A 17,041-nucleotide genomic window follows, 5' to 3' on the forward strand; every position below is an offset into this window, starting at 1 on the left:
ACAATTTCACTTAACATTGACAGAACTTTTCATGACATTCACTGGATCACTAGTACTTACCTCGGTTTTGGAGTGTTCACTTTCACTGTTATTACTTTACACCAAAAACTTACCTGATTGGGATCAATTCGAACTAAGTTGTTCTCTTAGTGTTGCAAGTTGAAGTCCGTAATAGAGAAGTTTCTTTAACTTACCTGAAATAATACACATCTTGACACCACACTTGTTTGACTCAATTTGAATCTGAAGTCCATAATTGAAATCTCAATTTTCTTGAAGTTAAAATGACTTTGAAGTCCGTAATAGAGACGCCATCCCGTTTCTTGAGCTTTTGACTCCACTTTAAACGGCCAATCCCTCCGGGCGATAAATACAACCTTAATCACCCCACTTTAAGCCCATTAGTTGTGATCTTACACCAGTTCTCGAGTCAAGCTGCAGCAAAGCGACAGTTAATCCACCCCTCTTAGCCGTTTAAACTGTCAAAAAATATCGCCACATTTTTCCTCGAGCTGCTTTCTCAAGAAGAAAGCCAGCGCCAACCAAGAGTCCCAGAAAACTTGTGTCGATAAATACTAGTGCCGAGCCAAAACGATACTAATATCAATTTTATTCGCCCATAAAAGTAAGCTGACTGCCGTTGACTTTCTTCCCCGCTCGCGTCGAGAAACTTTTCTGCATCGCAGCTTAAAAATCACCAGATCGTTAGTTGAGCTTCTGGGATAAGACGCGGGGACGCGACACAATTTTAATGTTCATTTAATTTGATAGGATTGCGAGCTTTGCCAATTCCGAAAGCTTCGCCAGTGCGCGATATTCCAGGACAACGTTGACACAAAAAAAGAAGGAAGAACGACGACGACGAGCTTCGTTATGAATTTAAATGATGGCATTGCGGTGTGTCGAAGCAATTGTCACTCTCCACAGTGCGGTGCAAGCGCTGTGGTCTAGCGATGGGCCACGTCGTCCACAGGATTCTACCTCGACATGAAGTGACGATGATTGAGAAATGTTTATAAATGGGCAAAATGCAAATGACGAAGGTTTGGCTTCGAGGGACAAATTGTTGCACTTTTGCTCTGCTCAGTGGGTACTTTGTGGTAGATGAAGTAAATTGACGCTGATGAAATGTAATCGAGTTGAATTGTAGATTTGCGGGCTAACTCAACTAACCTCAAAATTTTCTTTTTTTTTCAGGTTCGTACTACCAACATTCGGAATCGTGAGTATAGCGAGAAATGCAATTATGTGTCCTTTGGAAAACCTGGAAATTTAAAGCGACTGTTGCAACTTGTTTCATGTAAAAATAGCAAGTGAAAAACACAATCCCGCCTTTGCCCGCCTAAAATCTATAAATCCCGCCTTTTCTATTTTAACGCCATTTTTACATAAGTTCAACTCTGAGTTGATTCGAATCACCCCTCCTCATAAAAGATCGAATTTTGACCTGAAACTGTCTCGATTTGTGAACTGAACGACATTTTCACCTTTCAAATGACCATCACCTCCAAACCATAAAACCCCGTACGAATCTTGTCTGGCTACTTTCGACCCCCCCCCCCAAACCGGGCGAAAAGTCGCATAAATATTTAAATCTCCAAGCGTTTAACGAACCACCTCGCTCTCACACAGCAGGTGACAGCACTGAGCATCGCCGGAGAAAAAAAAACTTTTCTTCAAGCCTTTGCCCGCCCTAAAAAAAGCGACACGCTAAAAGTGCTAAACACTCCCAAAAGGATGCCAACTTTTTCGGTACCTCCTCGTCATATTTCGAGTCTTGTTTCGTCCGTTGAGTTCAGGCACAAGTCAAAGTTGGGGTTGTAGTTTGCACAAGTGCACACTTAGTAGTTTGTTATCGCATTTTAATAAACGCGCACAGCTCCCTCTTGTTGAGGACTTCTGTCGAGTGCTGCTGCTCATCATCCGGAGGATGATTACTATGGTAACTTTTCTTCTCGGGAAGAAGTTCAAGATGACTACAGGAAAATGATAAATTTAATCTTCTTTTGTTTCGGTGTATCGGAAGAAGAACCACCAAAGTAGTGTGGGAGCAGCACAGGACTTCCTTCTTTCCTGAATAGCTGCTAGCACGGTTTGGGTTGTATAAATTTAGCTTGTTGATGTTTTATTCATTCACATCTAAGCGCTTTTGTGTGCGGAGCTTTTTGGGCGGCTGGCTGGGAAGGTTAAAGTTCACTGGTTTTCAGGGAGAATGGAATTTGTCGTTCGTTTCCTAAACGAACGGGAGAATGCCATCGCTTGGTAGTGAGATGTCTCTTCCTTGTAGACTGATTTAAATTTGGCAGTTGACAGATTTTCAGGGGAGCTCTCTAGGGAAAAGGTTGTTGACCAGTTTAAAATCTGAAAACAAGTTGATTTACAACTTAACTTCTAAGCTTGTGAAACAAATGGAAGTTCCCTGACAAATTTTCGACTTTTTCTTAAGCTGAAGAGTTTAGGTGATTAAAAAAACCTTAATTTTCAATTGTTTTGTTTCTTAACCTCCAAAATTCATTTAAATAATCAATCCCGCCTTTGCCCGCCTACAATTTATAAATCCCGCCTCCGCCTTTTTCGGCTATTTTTTTATTTATAAACATGTATTAATTCTAACTAACCAATTTTCTTGAATTTTATAAGCTTTCTGTTGTAACAAGCAGGTTCGAGAGCAAAATTGCTTGTCAGATGTATGCAATCCACACAACGCTAATCATTTCTTAGTTAGCTGCATCTTATCGGATGCCTAAATCCAATTAAATCTTAAAGAAGTCTAGCATAACTCGCTGTGAAAAAACTTCTCGCGGGACACTTTTGCGCCACGTCCAGCCTCAAATCACGTGTTTGACGTGTCGTCTCGTGCCCAAGTCGCGACGACGACTGGTTTAAATCTGATTTAGGAACGGCACCTGATCCACCGCAAAAGTTCTGTCTGGGCAAAAAAAAAGTGCAACCCGCGCGCACTGTTTTATTGTACGACGTGTGTATACGCAAATAAAATATATTTTTTGCGCTTCTCCAGCCTGGACCACCCGAGTTGCTTTTTTTTTTTGGCATGAATATTTTATGAATATTTCAGCGGGATTTTGGGCTGCCACAGCGTCGAGAGCATTACGCTGGAAGGATGGCAGCGCGAAAATGTGGTCTGCCAGACAGAGAACCGGAACGCGTTTTTCGCGCGCGTGGTTCCCTTTTTTTCCATCTCCAGCAGTTGTCTGTTTGGTAATGTGGTGAAAATTGTAATTCATATGTGCTGTTAACCTCGCTCGACGACGGGGACGACGCGGTGCATACGGAAAAGTTCAACGGTTATGATGGGTTTTTGAGCGGGGAAATTTTGACGAAGCTCTTGGTAACATTGCAGTTTTTATGCTTGAAGATTTTGAGCTGCAGTCTATGCTTGATGCCTAACATTTAGTAGACGTAATGATGTTTGATGAACTGTGAGCAACTTTTCAGAATTGCTACAGTTTTCATCAAAGTTTGACATTGACAGAATTGACAGCAACACTTTCACTTGATTATCATTTTCCGTATTATGAACTTACCTTAAAGTTTTTTATTGGTACTACTCCCACATGAACACTACACGTTCTTACCTGATTGTTTAGTGAAGTAATGTTAAAAGTTGAAGTCCGTATTAGAAATCTCCAAAGTTTCAACCATTTTCAACATTTTCTCGATACATCAACTTTAATCCCGCCCAGCTGCGTTCAATCATGTGCATCAAAGCTCACTCGCGTGCATTTCAATAGTTCGCTCCAGACGTTCGCGATTATTCCACGTGGCCAAACACCCTCAAAAGTAGCCATCACAGAAGCGAACCGAACACCCTCGTCGAGCTCGCATTTCAAGTACATTTCCGGCGTGCATTCGAGAGGGAGCTTTTCCTGATTCTGACGACGACGACGACGACTTCTGTTCGACACGTACGCGCCAAACTCGCCCCCGCAAAGCTCGTCACTCGCCGCATTGAATTGATTTTATTGAACAATTTTCCAACCCCTCAACGCTCGGAAAATCTCGGCAAACGAGCTGCTGCAACGAGCAACTGGTGCTCGATGTTTTCTCGCGCGCGAAAAGCTCCGGGACGTGCCATCCGCTTGAAGTAGTGCCTTCCTCTGCGTTGAAGTTTGCGTTCGCTGCTCCTCTGGAAGATAATAAACCCCCGCCTCACTTCAAAGCAGCTTCAGGGATCCTTTTTCAAGCTTGTAGAGCGGAAAAAAACTATCCTAGAAGAAGACATCGCCACCCAGAGGAAAACTTGTTCCACAAACCACATCGCACGCGCTCACTATCGAGATGGTGATTTTTATGGCGAATAACATATTCATTTTCCATGCTAGCACGAGTTCAGAACAAGACTGAGTGGCACTTCGTGGTCGTCTACGTACGACACGCAACCGGTGGAGCGTCTTGTAACGGGGTGCAATTTGCTAGGGCAGGGTTGCCCAAACAGTTTTGACAAAATTGACTGGTATGACAGAACACTCTCACTTTTACTTACCCTGGTAAATTCCAACTTGAAACTTACAACTCACTTTGTACTTTCCTGACAACACTCTCAATACAACCTACCCAATGAGGTTGGTACCTTGATGTTGACGTCCGTAGTTGAGAAGCAATTTCAAGATTATTCCATCACTCTTCAAAATTTTAACTTGACATAGAATGTTCGTGTTGCAGAAGAAGTATCCAAATAAGAACCCCTGCTTTCCTCCTCAAATGCCACCAGATTTTCCCTTTCTAAACTAGTGAGACACCCCAGCAAAAGAGCTTGTCTTCGTCTCATCCTGATGGAATCGTTTCAAGCAACATTGATTTTTAGTGCACTCCAAACCACCCGTTTTCGCCACGTAATAAGACGCTCGTTCCAAAGTTACAGAACTCCGGAATCACTTCCAGATTGTGGGGCAAATTTTCCCCCGGCAAAGTTTGATTGTTTTCCGATTGCCCGGTAAGCGCAACGCACTCAAATCGCGTGAAAATGCATTTTATTTTATCCTTCTCTTCGGAAAACCCTCATCAACCCGCCGGGCGCGCTAATGATGTTGACAGGAGCGGAAAAGCTGCTCCAAACACTTTGCTGTAGTTCTTTGTTTGCGTTGGGAGCTGACAAAGTTTATTAAATTTTGCTGCATAGTTCCGGGAAGGTCCACCTCCGTTAACAGCTTCAGAAAAAGAGCAACTAGAAAAATTTAAATATCGCATCAACTACAGTTCCCCGCCCCCCTGTCGCCGACGTCGGAAAATTCCTTTGATCCTGCGGGTGTGACCTAGAAACCGCGGGCCGGGAATCCATCAGACGTTGACGTCAACTTCTTTGTCTAGCAGCAACTAGACGACGCCGCCGCCACCACCGCCCAACGCAACCAAATTATTATCAATAAAGCCATAAATAATGGCGTTGGCATGCCGTGGCCAGCCGCGGTCGTCCGAGGTCAGGAATCGCGTCGCGTGAGACACAAAGCGGATTATGGCGAGCAGACGGCGGTCAAGTGCCGTCGCCGAAAAAGGACTTTTGTGTAAAGAGTTGTCGTTGGTTGTTAGACGGGATTAAGCTGGGAGGTGTCTTGAACGTGGTCTAAAATGAACGGAAATGAGGAGATTTGAGTTCTGACGACGGGAAAGTTGGTTTTGACGAACGCGGGTTCGACAGAGATAGGCGGGATTTACTAGGTCCAGGCGGGCTTAATGGACATTTGGGCGGGATTGATGGAAAAAGTTGGCAAATAGTCCAAAAACTCCTGCAAACTTCAAATTTAAGCTTTCCAGCTCCTAAATCGACAGCCACTGCTCGATACACCCCAAACGTTACGATTATTGTCCTAGTTATTTCTGTCTATAACGGTTATTGCTGGCGAATTGTTCGAAATCAAACATCGATAACGGGCCATTTGCGACATGGCACGCACGGCCCCAAGTCAACAACCTCTCGGGCCATTAAAATTCCTTCCAGCCGGTGCACAGACACAAAAGTCTCGTAAAATGTCAATTAAAAACTACTCTAATTACTCGCTGGTCCTTTGGTTTAAGGATAACGTTCCCGAAAACCGTGAGATGGATTTGGCCGGCCAGACGAAGTAGAAAAAAAACGGCAGTCGACGAACCGAAAAGACCATTAAGCCCGCCCGCTACTGCTGCACGTGGGGAGACCGCCCGGATCCCGACGTGGGACACGTGGGAGTAGGAAATTTATTACGTACAATCTTTTTTTTTGTGTACCAACGGTGAACCCCTCGGTAGTCGCACACAGGAAGTCGCTCACCGTTTCCAAATTGACATTTTTAAAACACGAGTGCTGTGTGTGTGTGTGCGAGTGCATTCTTGGAGCAGTTTGCCACTTTTTTATGACCCCGAACCGTCTGGACTGCCGAAACTTCCTTCTCTTTATTTTCCCGCCACCCAAACTCGACTGGTTGTTCACTTTTTATTTCGAGTTGCAACTTCCATTTACTGTGTGTTTGTGTGACCCGCTGGGTGTGCAGGGAAAATTGCGGAAAAGAGCACTTCAAAAGCTACACAAACACACACTCGCTCCGAGAATGACACTGCAGCAGGAAAATATGTTTTTCCAACTCGAATAAAACCGAAATTAATACCCCCTGGGAAGGGGACTCCAACGGGCGGTCTTCGAGGCAGTGGACGACGATGACTGTGGCGAAAAAGTGCGCTGCAGATAGTTTTCTTTGTTCTTATGTTTTGGCAAGTAAGTTTACTCTGGCGCTGGAAATTAGGTTCGTACCAATGGGGACATTGGATTTCAAGTTTTCAGTTTTGCACAAAAGTAATTTCGGTTTCAATTGGAAAACTGCGGCGGTGGTCATTGGACCGGACAGATTGGTGAAAGTTTGTTTTCGAACAGGCAACATAACGAGGGCAGTTCGGTTATTTTTCTGAACTGACAGCATTTTGACAGCATCGTAAAAAACTGACAGCATGTACTTGAAATCGTTTAAATAGATTTCTCACACTTTGCCATACGTATCGAAGAGCTTCTCTATTGCGGACTTCGAATCATATACTTAGAAGCTTCTAATCATGTTTTCTGACGTGAAGTTCAATAGTGAAATGCTGTTAATTGTTGTAATTGTGGTTACGTGACTAAGGTAAGTACATGCTGTTAATTTTTTGCCAATGATATAGTAATGCTGTCAATCCATCAAATTATAAAAAAAGTGAAATTGAACCATGTTTTCGATTTCTCTTCTTTCAAATTTCTCACGATTTCACCCTAAAACGCTACGTCCTTTTTTCGTGAATCCCATATCTCTCGAGATTTACGACCTCGTCGACCAGAATTTGCACCTTAACCCAGCCCAGTGTAAAGGTCAACAGCATGCAAATCTTCTCGCGGGTGCACACGGGAAAAAAAAGCTTTCATAAATCGCTTTCCAGCGAGCCTCCAGCTCGCTCCGCTACTGGCTGGCTCGTAATACCGAGAAAAGTGCGTGTTTTGAATCTGGCTACGTGCCCCGTCCTGTCTGAGGGATGTCAGCGGCAGCAGCCCGAGCTTCTGCTTGCATTTATAACCGCGAGACATTGTCGTGTGGAATCGTGCCTTCTCCAAAACCAGCAAAAACGTCGGCGAACCACAAACCATCCTGGTGTTTTTAAAACAAAAACATAAAAAGTAACAAAGTTATTTTATAGCACCTCATCGTTCATCTTCGCGGCTGTTCGAGGTCCTTGTTGAAGTTTCTTGCGCGGGAAAGCTCTTCAACGGTAAGATTATCACATCGCTTTCGCTGCCGCCGACGACGGCGGCTTGCCAGCACGAGGACAAAGTTAAATTTATTTATGAACTCTTGTTTTTTCGGGCGGTTTTTTGGCGGGTGAACACTTGAGAGAAGGGTTTTCATCACCACGAGAGAGCTTAGCTGGAAATTGTACGGGGCGGTTTGTTTTGCGGAGCAATGAACAGTTGAGAGCGAGTGTGATTAATCCCGCCCCTCAACGCTATCCCCAAAATGCTGTCAGTTTTGACGGTTATCCCGCAAACTTTATCGCTTGATTTGGGGTTTGCTGCAGCACCGAAAATCGGAGACAAACATTTCCACAACGAAATCGGCACGTCGTATTGTGTCTGGACCAGATAAGAGATCCCGCGCCAACGACGGAGACAATAGCTTGAACAACAATAATAGAGTAACCCGCCAGAGCAATTACGACCCACCAAAAAAGCGACCTCGTGTCAAGCAAGCAAACAGTAATCACGTGTAATTTCGCCCCGAAACGACGTGCAAATGGGTCGCCCAATAAAAATTAAACCCTTTTCAAGCGGGCGCACCACAACCACACATTTTCGAGGAAAGTTGGCGAGACTAAAATTTCTAAAATTTTGAAATTCCAACCAGCCAACGTGGCAAAAGGGTTGAGCGCATTGTATGCAAATCGCCGCCCGTCTCCGGTGAAACCCTTTTCACCGAGTCCTGCCCGCCCACGACTCGTCGAGAAAGGAAACGTCACTTAATGAACAAATAAAATGCACCGAGAAAAACGACCGCTCTTTACGTAAATATTTTAATTTAATTTTGAAAGTCACGTTCCAGCGTTCGTCTTTTTCGTCGATGGTACTTCTTGCAGCATTTTTTTTGGTCGTTGGAGGACTTGTCGAAACATTCCACCGCCGTGAGACGGGGAGAGGTCCACGCGCAGAATTGGCAATAATCATAAATACAATTTCGTCCCATTCGTTCTCTCTTGATTTCTGGAGCGGTTGAGGAACCGTGCAGAACATTGCTTTTAATGTGTTCCGCAGAACAACGGTGGGTGGTACGAGTTTTTTTCTGGAATTCGCTACGCTTTCGCGTCAAATTTCGGCGAAATGGCGTGTAAAATCGACATGTCTGATGAAAGAGTGTATGGTTAACGGCATGTTTTTCGTCATTATATCTTGAAACACATGTAAAACTCTTCAAAATGGACAATCCCGCCCTAGCCCGCCTTTGCCCGCCTCCAACTCATAAATCCCGCCTTAACTTTATGAACGCGTTTTGCAATGCCAAACACCCTGCAAGCAATCCTCAACCGTGCTCCTCAAATTTCATCCCCAAAAAAAAGCAGTTAAAACAATACCCTCCCGCAAAATTTCCGCAAATATTGTCCGTGATTTATTCGCTTAACGAGTTTCTTGACTTCCTTCCGCCGTCGCAACGAAAAAACTGTTTAAAAAGAAATTATTCCACTCTCGTTTCGTTTTATTTTCTGCCACCTTCGACAAAGGAAAAACCTTCCTCCCCGAAGAACCGTGCCCTAATGGCTCTCGGTTTGCTCACTTTCTCGCCCAGCAGCAAAAAAAAAGTCCGACGAATATCTTCTTGAAGCTTTCTCGCAGGAATGGAAGATTTTTCCGATGTTATCTGGTTTGCTTGCCCGCCCTCCGGCTGCTGCAATCTCGTTAAAAATGCATAGAACGAGTTTAAAATATTTAAAATAGCTGCTTTTAATATTTACACCTTGCGTCTTCAGAAAAAAAAACGGAGCATCCTCGAGAAGGACTTGATTTTCCGCTCCGCCAAAGATCAGGTGCTTAATGCGCTCGACGGGAATTTAAAATAATATTTATCCCTGGCGAGAGGTGTAGTTTCGTTTCGTTTCGACGGGTTGTGCACTTGTGAGTTCGCAGTTGTGAAAATTTCTTGCGATTTTCCCCCACTCCATGCGATGTTCACGCGAAGAAAAAGGTGTCGACCCCTTTTTTGTTGGTCTTCGGCGCGTAATCAGATTCCGAAATCGTCTAATTTGGAGCGCTTCTTTTTGTGAAGGGGTTTCTCTTTGGAATATTAGCTGCTTTAACCCCTTAAAGTATGCAACCAGCATCTTGTCTGAGCAAATACACACACATTTAAATTAAACTTCCCGTTCGTTACCGGAAAGCACGCCATCTTTCCCGGAAGCGAGTGTGTATGCACCTGTGAGCACCGCTTTCTTGAGATGTTTATTTTGCGTTGAATGGAGAAGCGCATCGCTAGAGGAACACGAAGCGAGTAAATCCTATTACCCGCATCTTACGCTTGACTTTCTTCCTTCTTCTTCTTCTTCTCGAATGCAGCGCGTCACGGGAGTGCCGGAAAATCGACTCGAACGATGAACCCGGATAACAAAGGAAGCGGAAATGCAGAACCACTTGGGAGTTGAACGAGAATATAACGTCTCGAGAGAGGATTCTTTTCCGCTTTTTTTTTGAATGTACACAAAGAAAAGCCAGGTTAACGTCGTCTAATGATGTTGTCGAAGATTTTCCGGCCAAACGTCGGAGTCGGGGTGCGTTTATGATCCAATTATGACTGTGTGTTGATGGTGGAGATAATCCCGGATGTTGGGTGGATTACGTTAAGCCGGACATTGACGCGGAACGTTGCGAAACTGACAGCATTTGAGTTTTGAGCTTTTCAAATTGGATGCTCATCAAATAGCGCTCAAATGTTAAAGTACAATTTGTTGAACAAGATAAGCATATCGATGCCTCTGTGTTCTGTTATGCTAGTTAGATAGGAATCCTAGCAAGCTTTGCACAAAAGAGTGTGAAAAAGCAGCCAATAAATTCAAAATGCTGTCAATCACAGTCTATACGCTGTCAAATGAAAAAAATGCGGTTTAAGATGGAATGATGTTTTCTTCAACTCATTGTTGAGCTTTTAGCACTGACAGCAGATCTAGTTTTAATAAATTAAAATATTTCATTTGTGTACTATCTCTTGAATATTAAATCCTCTTACCTGTCTCGAAACTCGAAAGTCAACAAACTTCAAACCCGAGAAGAATCTTGCGCCATTCTTCCGCCAAAGGTGTCAGACAGACAAAACTTTCCGACAGGTCGCAGTCAAACCCATATCATGTGCGAGATACCCAGTTGGGACCCAGGACGGAGAAAAGGTTTCCTTTTTGCCAGCATAGACCACACAACCCGATATGATTAAATTTTCATCTCATTTCCAATTTCGGTTTTAATATCCATAACAAATATTTTCGCAGGATATAAATACATAGAAGAGCGTTCACACGTACGAGTGGAACACCTACACATGAGATCCAATATCCTTCAGACCGAGTAGCGAAACCCCAAGAATGGCTTCAGTATTTCTGCCTTTATGTCGCTCTCGGATTGCATTTCTTCGATTCGCATTGCTCCAATAGCTCTCTTTCTCGTTCATATTTCGCTGGCACCAGAACAAGAAGTGAGGTTATGAACAAACAATAATGCTGCTCGCAACACACCAAATGATACTCGATTGTTGCTGACTGGTGCGGAGGATTAACCCTGTCGGTTCCCGGTGCCACAGCTTGACTTTTTTGGACTTGAGTAAGAGCTTTGCTGGGCGGAATCGAAAGGGTTTCGATGCATCGCACGCCAAATTGTTTCGGAGGAAGTGTACTCGTTTCTTTGTCCTTCGAAAGGGTGGTGTTGTATCTTCTGTGTCTGCCGCAGGAACCAGATAATCCTAAATTAATGAAATTTTTATTCCTTGCTGGGATCGGCAAAAATGCGTGGTGTACAGAATGCGGTTTCTTTCGGATATCTGGCACATTGTTGAACGTTGTATAGATTTCGTGAACAAAATCGAAACGTTCAACAATTTGACAGAGTTTGAGATTGACAGTTTGACAGAATTGACAGAATGTACTTACCACTTCATGATTAACCAGAAATTGCAACACTTTTCACCAAAAACTTACCTGAAATCTTCAAATCTTTGAAGAATCTAGGTTGAGTACCTTGAGTTTGAAGTCCGTAATAGGGAATCACTATCAATTTTAAATGTGAAACTACCGAAGGCTACTTCGATGTTGAAGTCCGCAATCGAAGTGATGATTTCCACTAATCATTTTTTTTCTCTCTCTAACTTCCAGATCGAGGACGAGGGCAACCACGGCAACGACGAGACGCGCCTCTTCATCCTGTCGTCGCTGGCCGCGCAGCACAAGAGCCGGGTCGCGTGCGTCCTGTGCGAGGAACCGATGCTAGTCTTTGACCGCTACCCGCTAGTCGACGGAACGTTCTTCCTCAGCCCGAAGCAGCACGCCAAGGGTTGCATCGAGGTGAGTTATTTCAGCTTGTTTTTTTTTCGCCTTCTAAAGGTTAACGACACCCACACTGCGGTCGATTAGTTGACCATTGATGCCATCGTCGTCGACGACGACGCCGGAGGCGTCTACGACGTCGATTATAACAACCTGCCATAATTCATCGTCCGGAGCTTTCAAAGCTCCTCCACCGCTCCCCCTCTGTTTGCACTTAATAATAGCTTCCCGGCAGCGCGCCCGTATGTATGCAACTCATTCGCCCTCATCCATCATTCGTCTAGCAATCAGCTGTCAGACTACGTGTCTGCCACGGAAAGAAAAACATTTTCACTTTCCGTGCCGTGCACGGCAAGGGTCTCCTCCTCGAGCTTCTTCGCCGCGAAAGCTCCCCCCCCCCACCCATTACACAAATATTGATTCTCGCTAGATTGCTTTCACCCATTCACCAACTTCCTCCACGCCACGGGGTGGTGCAGCGCTGTGCCTACTTTCAGGGGCACATTGAACTTTCCGGGCTGTGTGATAATCGCTTCTACCTCTGCGCCTCCTCCTTCCAACTCCAAGTTCCGTTTAAATTTAACGGTGCAGACTGCTGCTGCTGCCGTCACCATTGACCTAGATTCCTTGGGCCCAGACGTCTGAGCTTCCACCATTACCTCCTTCCGGGCTTTGTCTGGACAAAAGGCCTTTTTTTTGCTGTGGGAGCTTGAGCGTGTGTTGTTTTCCACTTGCCACGGGACTGGCAAGTGGGGAGAGATGGGTTCGGGTTGGCTGACGGCGGACGAAGTATAATGGACCGGATCCGGTGAGCGTGAAGCTCGATGGCTGGGCGTACAAGTACGCTGTTTGATGTGACCTGGGGGTGGTGGAAGGACATGGAAAAGGAAGTTCCTATGAATACACTTTTTTTTACGTTGACAGTGTGTCGAGTGAGAATTGCAAGGTAACAGCCTTGCAGTTGGGCACTTGACATTGACACGGCGTACTTTGACATTGACAGTTGAGTGTACTTACCGATTGTAGATGTCTGGAACAATTGGAATTACTTACCCTGATATAGCGCATTCAACTCTGAAACCCTTCATTGGCTCTTTGATATTGACGTCTGTGTTAGGGAATCACTGCCACTGAAGATTTGCAATTTTGGCCAAAACTCAAAACTCAAGACTAAGCTTCGCCGTGAAAAATGCCTAACTTATCCAATCTCATCCAACCAATCTGAGTAATTACAACAATTACACAGCCATCGCTTGGTCACGAAACCTCACCCCGAAAAGCTCTTCCCTTCCAAACGTCACAAATTAATGATATCGTTAGCCTGCTCCCCCACCATCTCTTCTCAAACATCCCTAAATTAGTGGTTTTATGTGACTTTCCCGAAAATTTCAAGAAATCTCCGAAGACGCTGTGCTGTGTGCTCGTGTGAAATGTCACCGAGCAAAGGAGAAAACGCCCGAGCGGTATGCAAATCAGCAGCACCGTCTTGTCGACTTTGGTCGACTCTCGTCGACGACGATGGTTAAGGTCCCTTGCGGCGGTATGAAAATCAAACGCTCGTAAAATCGCTTATGATTTAATAAGTAATGTTTTCATTTTTTTTCGCCTTTTTCTTCTTCTTCTCTTCCAGGTGAAATACGAGAATCGTGTCCAATATCTGACGTCGGTTTGCATGGCGTGTCTGGACGGTGTCGAGCCGAACCGGGTCGTGCGATGCAGGTAATTATTGGCGGTAAATCGGAACGACGAAACGAAAACAGCTGTTGGCCATTAATTTGGCACCTGGCGCGGGTCCGAACGACACCACACGATTATCATTCTAATTAAATTTCATGGAAATGTTTGCTTGGTCAATTTGTTTTCCAGTGTGGCATGAAATGGGAGAGCAAAACTCCTTGCTTTCCTCCGTGCGTCTTTTCCGAGGAAAAATCGAGTAGATTTAAATGTATTCAGTTTGTTTCCTCTAAGCTTTTTTTGTAATAATTGCCATAATTACACAAAGCACTGCCCGAGCGAGGGGCACGGGAATGGGTAAAAAGTAAGCAGTTATGATTGATGAGTGCCCTGGTGGTGGATTTGGCCGGCTGTCCTGGCGGCGTCCGTTTGGGGTCACCAGCCAGACGAAAGTTCTTGCTGTTGTGTTGGGGATGTTTTGTCACGAGGACGACCGGGGACAGACGGATATTAGTGGGATGAGCGCTTTTTTTCCTTGAGTTAGGAGCAGGATTATGCAAAGTTATGAATTACTTGGTGGTGGCTAAACTTTTTTGAGCTTCAACTAAAAAAGTGAAATTCGAGCTTTGAAAACTTCATTCTAGTTAACTTAAAGAGTAGAAATGAGTAAGTTGGGCGAATGTCAAATCATGGTAGATCTTTAAAAAAATGTCATTAAATCACTTACTCATTTTTGAATAGGTTTGGCCTGAGTGTTGAATAGAGAGAATGCGTAACGTGATTTTCGAATGATCCCACTTTGTTTACATCTACAAAGTAGGAGGATGTTCAAGCACAAGCATGACTTTTTCTTACTAGTAATTGAACTGTTTTATAATCAGTAGTATGTGTTTTAGTTTTTCAAGCTTTTGATATGTTTTGCTGGAAAATTGTAGCTTTTCGATCGACGAAGAACTGCAGCGAGAGTGTAATTCTACAATGTCACAGATAAATTCCTTGTCTGATTTTGGAATCCTGCAACTCTTCTTGATCCAGCGAAAAAACATGGCTAATTCTTGCAAAGGTGATCCAACAAACAGAATGGATTTTCACTAAACCAGAATTTCAAACGGAATCAAACTATAAAGACAGTATCTGGATGGATACAATCGCATCGACTCCATAAACAAGTTCCATTCATAATTATAAAAAATACGATCTCGTCTTCAACTTCCTTAAGGTCTCTTGACATAATCCCAGGTCCTCAAAAGCCACACATTTTTCATTCTTGCAAAAAAAAAAAAAACAATTTTTAATGATCGATCACAATACTCTCTATTTTTGGCGAACAGTAAATTGCTTCCGCTTTGACAGTTAAAAATTGAGGCCGTTTGGCTTTGGCTTTGACGGAATTGGAATGATTTCGAATGTGCGTGAAGATGTTTATTTATTACATCACTTTGTTTACAATACGACACTCTTAGAGGAGAATACATATTTTGAGCACAAATGATACCTGTCATATTTTTTTCACGGGGACTTTACTGCTCGTCATGAACAACTGTTTTTGCTCAAAATCCAAAATAAATGTAGTTTTAACCTTTTCTCAACATTCTCAAATTTCAGGTTCTGCGCCCAAAAGTGGGACGGCTCTTCGCTGGTTCTCGGTACGATGTACTCGTACGACATCTTCGCCGCGATGCCCTGCTGCACCGAACGGCTAAAGGTAAGCATCACTGTCGACCCCGTAGTCTGTAGATAACTAATGGACCGTTTCGATTCCTCCACTTTCCAGTGCAACAACTGCTTCAAGTTGCTCCTGCACCCGCACCAGCGGCTCAACTTCTACAGCGACTACAGCCACAGCGTGTCCTGTCCGTACTGCCACGCCCAGGACACGCACTTTGTGAAGCCGCTCGGCTACTGCTACACCAAGCAGCCGATGCAGCTGTTCCAGCAGTGGCCATAACATGAGGCCCCGTTGGAGTCCCCGAAGCCCCTGAACACCTCGACCTCGAGTCGAAGCCTGGCCGCGGAGGAAACTCCGTCCCCGCCACCGTTGGCCACTGCGTCGACCTCGACGTCGACGTCGGCGACGATGGCCGCGATGAACTCGTTCATCCAGGAGCTGCGCAATCTGAGCAGCACCAGCAGTGCCAGCAGCATCGACTCGGGCTTCACCGGGGACTCCAACGCGGGCAGTGGCCGGGCCACTGCCAACCAACCGCCGCAGGCGCAGCCCCAGCAACAGCTGGGCGCCATCTGGGGCAACAAGTCACTCTGGGGTGGACCACCGCAGAGTCCACCTGCCAAGTCATCGCCGGAATCCGCCACAGGTAGTTATGCTAGCAAAGATTCCCCTCCACCTCCTCCGACGGGTTCCAATCCGTGGGCCACGGCGGTCCTCGATCCGTCCCAGCCGCAGCAGCCCCAATCGCCCAGCTTTTCGCCGAGCATTTGGGAAAACTCCACTCCAAAGGTCGCTTCCGCCGCAGCCACCGAGCAGCCGTCACTGGCAGCGTCCGGAGCGTCGCCACTCGGCTCGATCTGGATGATTCCGGAGCAGCCGGAACCGTCGGCACGCAGCGTCTGGGGTGAGTCCACAAAGCTGCTCCGACCGATGGAGGTTGGAAGCGGCAGTAAGTTGAGTTCGCTTTGGACGCCGAACGCAGCCACCGCACCACCGGCTGCGTCCGGTACGAACGTTCTTAAATCGCTGCGACTGGCGGGAACGGTCGGTGCCGGATCTGGATCTAGCTCCAGCTTCGGGCTCGGGGGACTCACCACGACCCCCGCAACCCAGCAGCTCTTCTCGGACGAGTTTCTCAGTTATCTTAATATCAACAATTAGAGCAATTTTTAAACCTTGTTATTTAGTTCGATTGCGTTTTTATTATTTTCGCGTTTATTTTTGCTATTAGTTTTCAATTTATTATTTTTTGAACGTTTAAAGTATATAAAAATATATTTTTTCGATTACTCGTTTACACTATATGTATTCGCAAAGGTGTTTTTTTATTGTATTCGGATATTGCCGTGTTGTGTAGATGTATTTTTTGAAACACTGAAAAAATACCCTCTAAGACTCACTCTTAAAAATGTATATCGTAAAAAGGCAAAGCAAAATCTCGCGAGTAAGGCATAAACTTAAGAAAACCAAAATCAACGCTATCTTTAACAAAAAAAAACTCAACAAAACAAACAAAATTTAACCCAGTGTATCTAAAAACAAATGCTCTTTCGGTTGACACTTGTGTACACGCCAAACTTCAACTAGGCAAAACCCAAACAAAACAAAAAACAAACAAATTCGGTTCGATTCATCGCTGTGTGTGTAAAGCTTACAACCGGGCGCGCGCGCACGGCC

General features: G+C 44.8%; 2 protein-coding genes across 2 annotated transcripts in view; both read left to right on the forward strand.

Moving 5' to 3' along the window:
* LOC6035429 (headcase protein) overlaps positions 1-15,679 on the forward strand; it is a 115,438-nt gene extending 99,759 nt beyond the window's left edge. Inside the window, exons 3-6 of the mRNA XM_038248141.1 lie at positions 11,851-12,039; positions 13,652-13,740; positions 15,301-15,400; positions 15,470-15,679. Coding sequence (XP_038104069.1) covers positions 11,851-12,039; positions 13,652-13,740; positions 15,301-15,400; positions 15,470-15,643 — 552 coding nt within the window. The 3' untranslated portion in view covers positions 15,644-15,679. The remainder of the gene's footprint in view (positions 1-11,850; positions 12,040-13,651; positions 13,741-15,300; positions 15,401-15,469) is intronic.
* Positions 15,680-15,772: 93 nt separating this feature from the next.
* On the forward strand, positions 15,773-16,525 carry LOC119765994 (mediator of RNA polymerase II transcription subunit 15-like). The gene has a single exon (XM_038250308.1). It carries the CDS (start codon positions 15,773-15,775, stop codon positions 16,523-16,525), a length of 753 nt encoding a protein of 250 aa, XP_038106236.1.
* The last annotated feature ends 516 nt before the right edge of the window (positions 16,526-17,041 follow it).

Source organism: Culex quinquefasciatus, chromosome 1, assembly GCF_015732765.1.
Source record: "Culex quinquefasciatus strain JHB chromosome 1, VPISU_Cqui_1.0_pri_paternal, whole genome shotgun sequence".
NCBI lineage: Eukaryota > Metazoa > Arthropoda > Insecta > Diptera > Culicidae > Culex > Culex quinquefasciatus.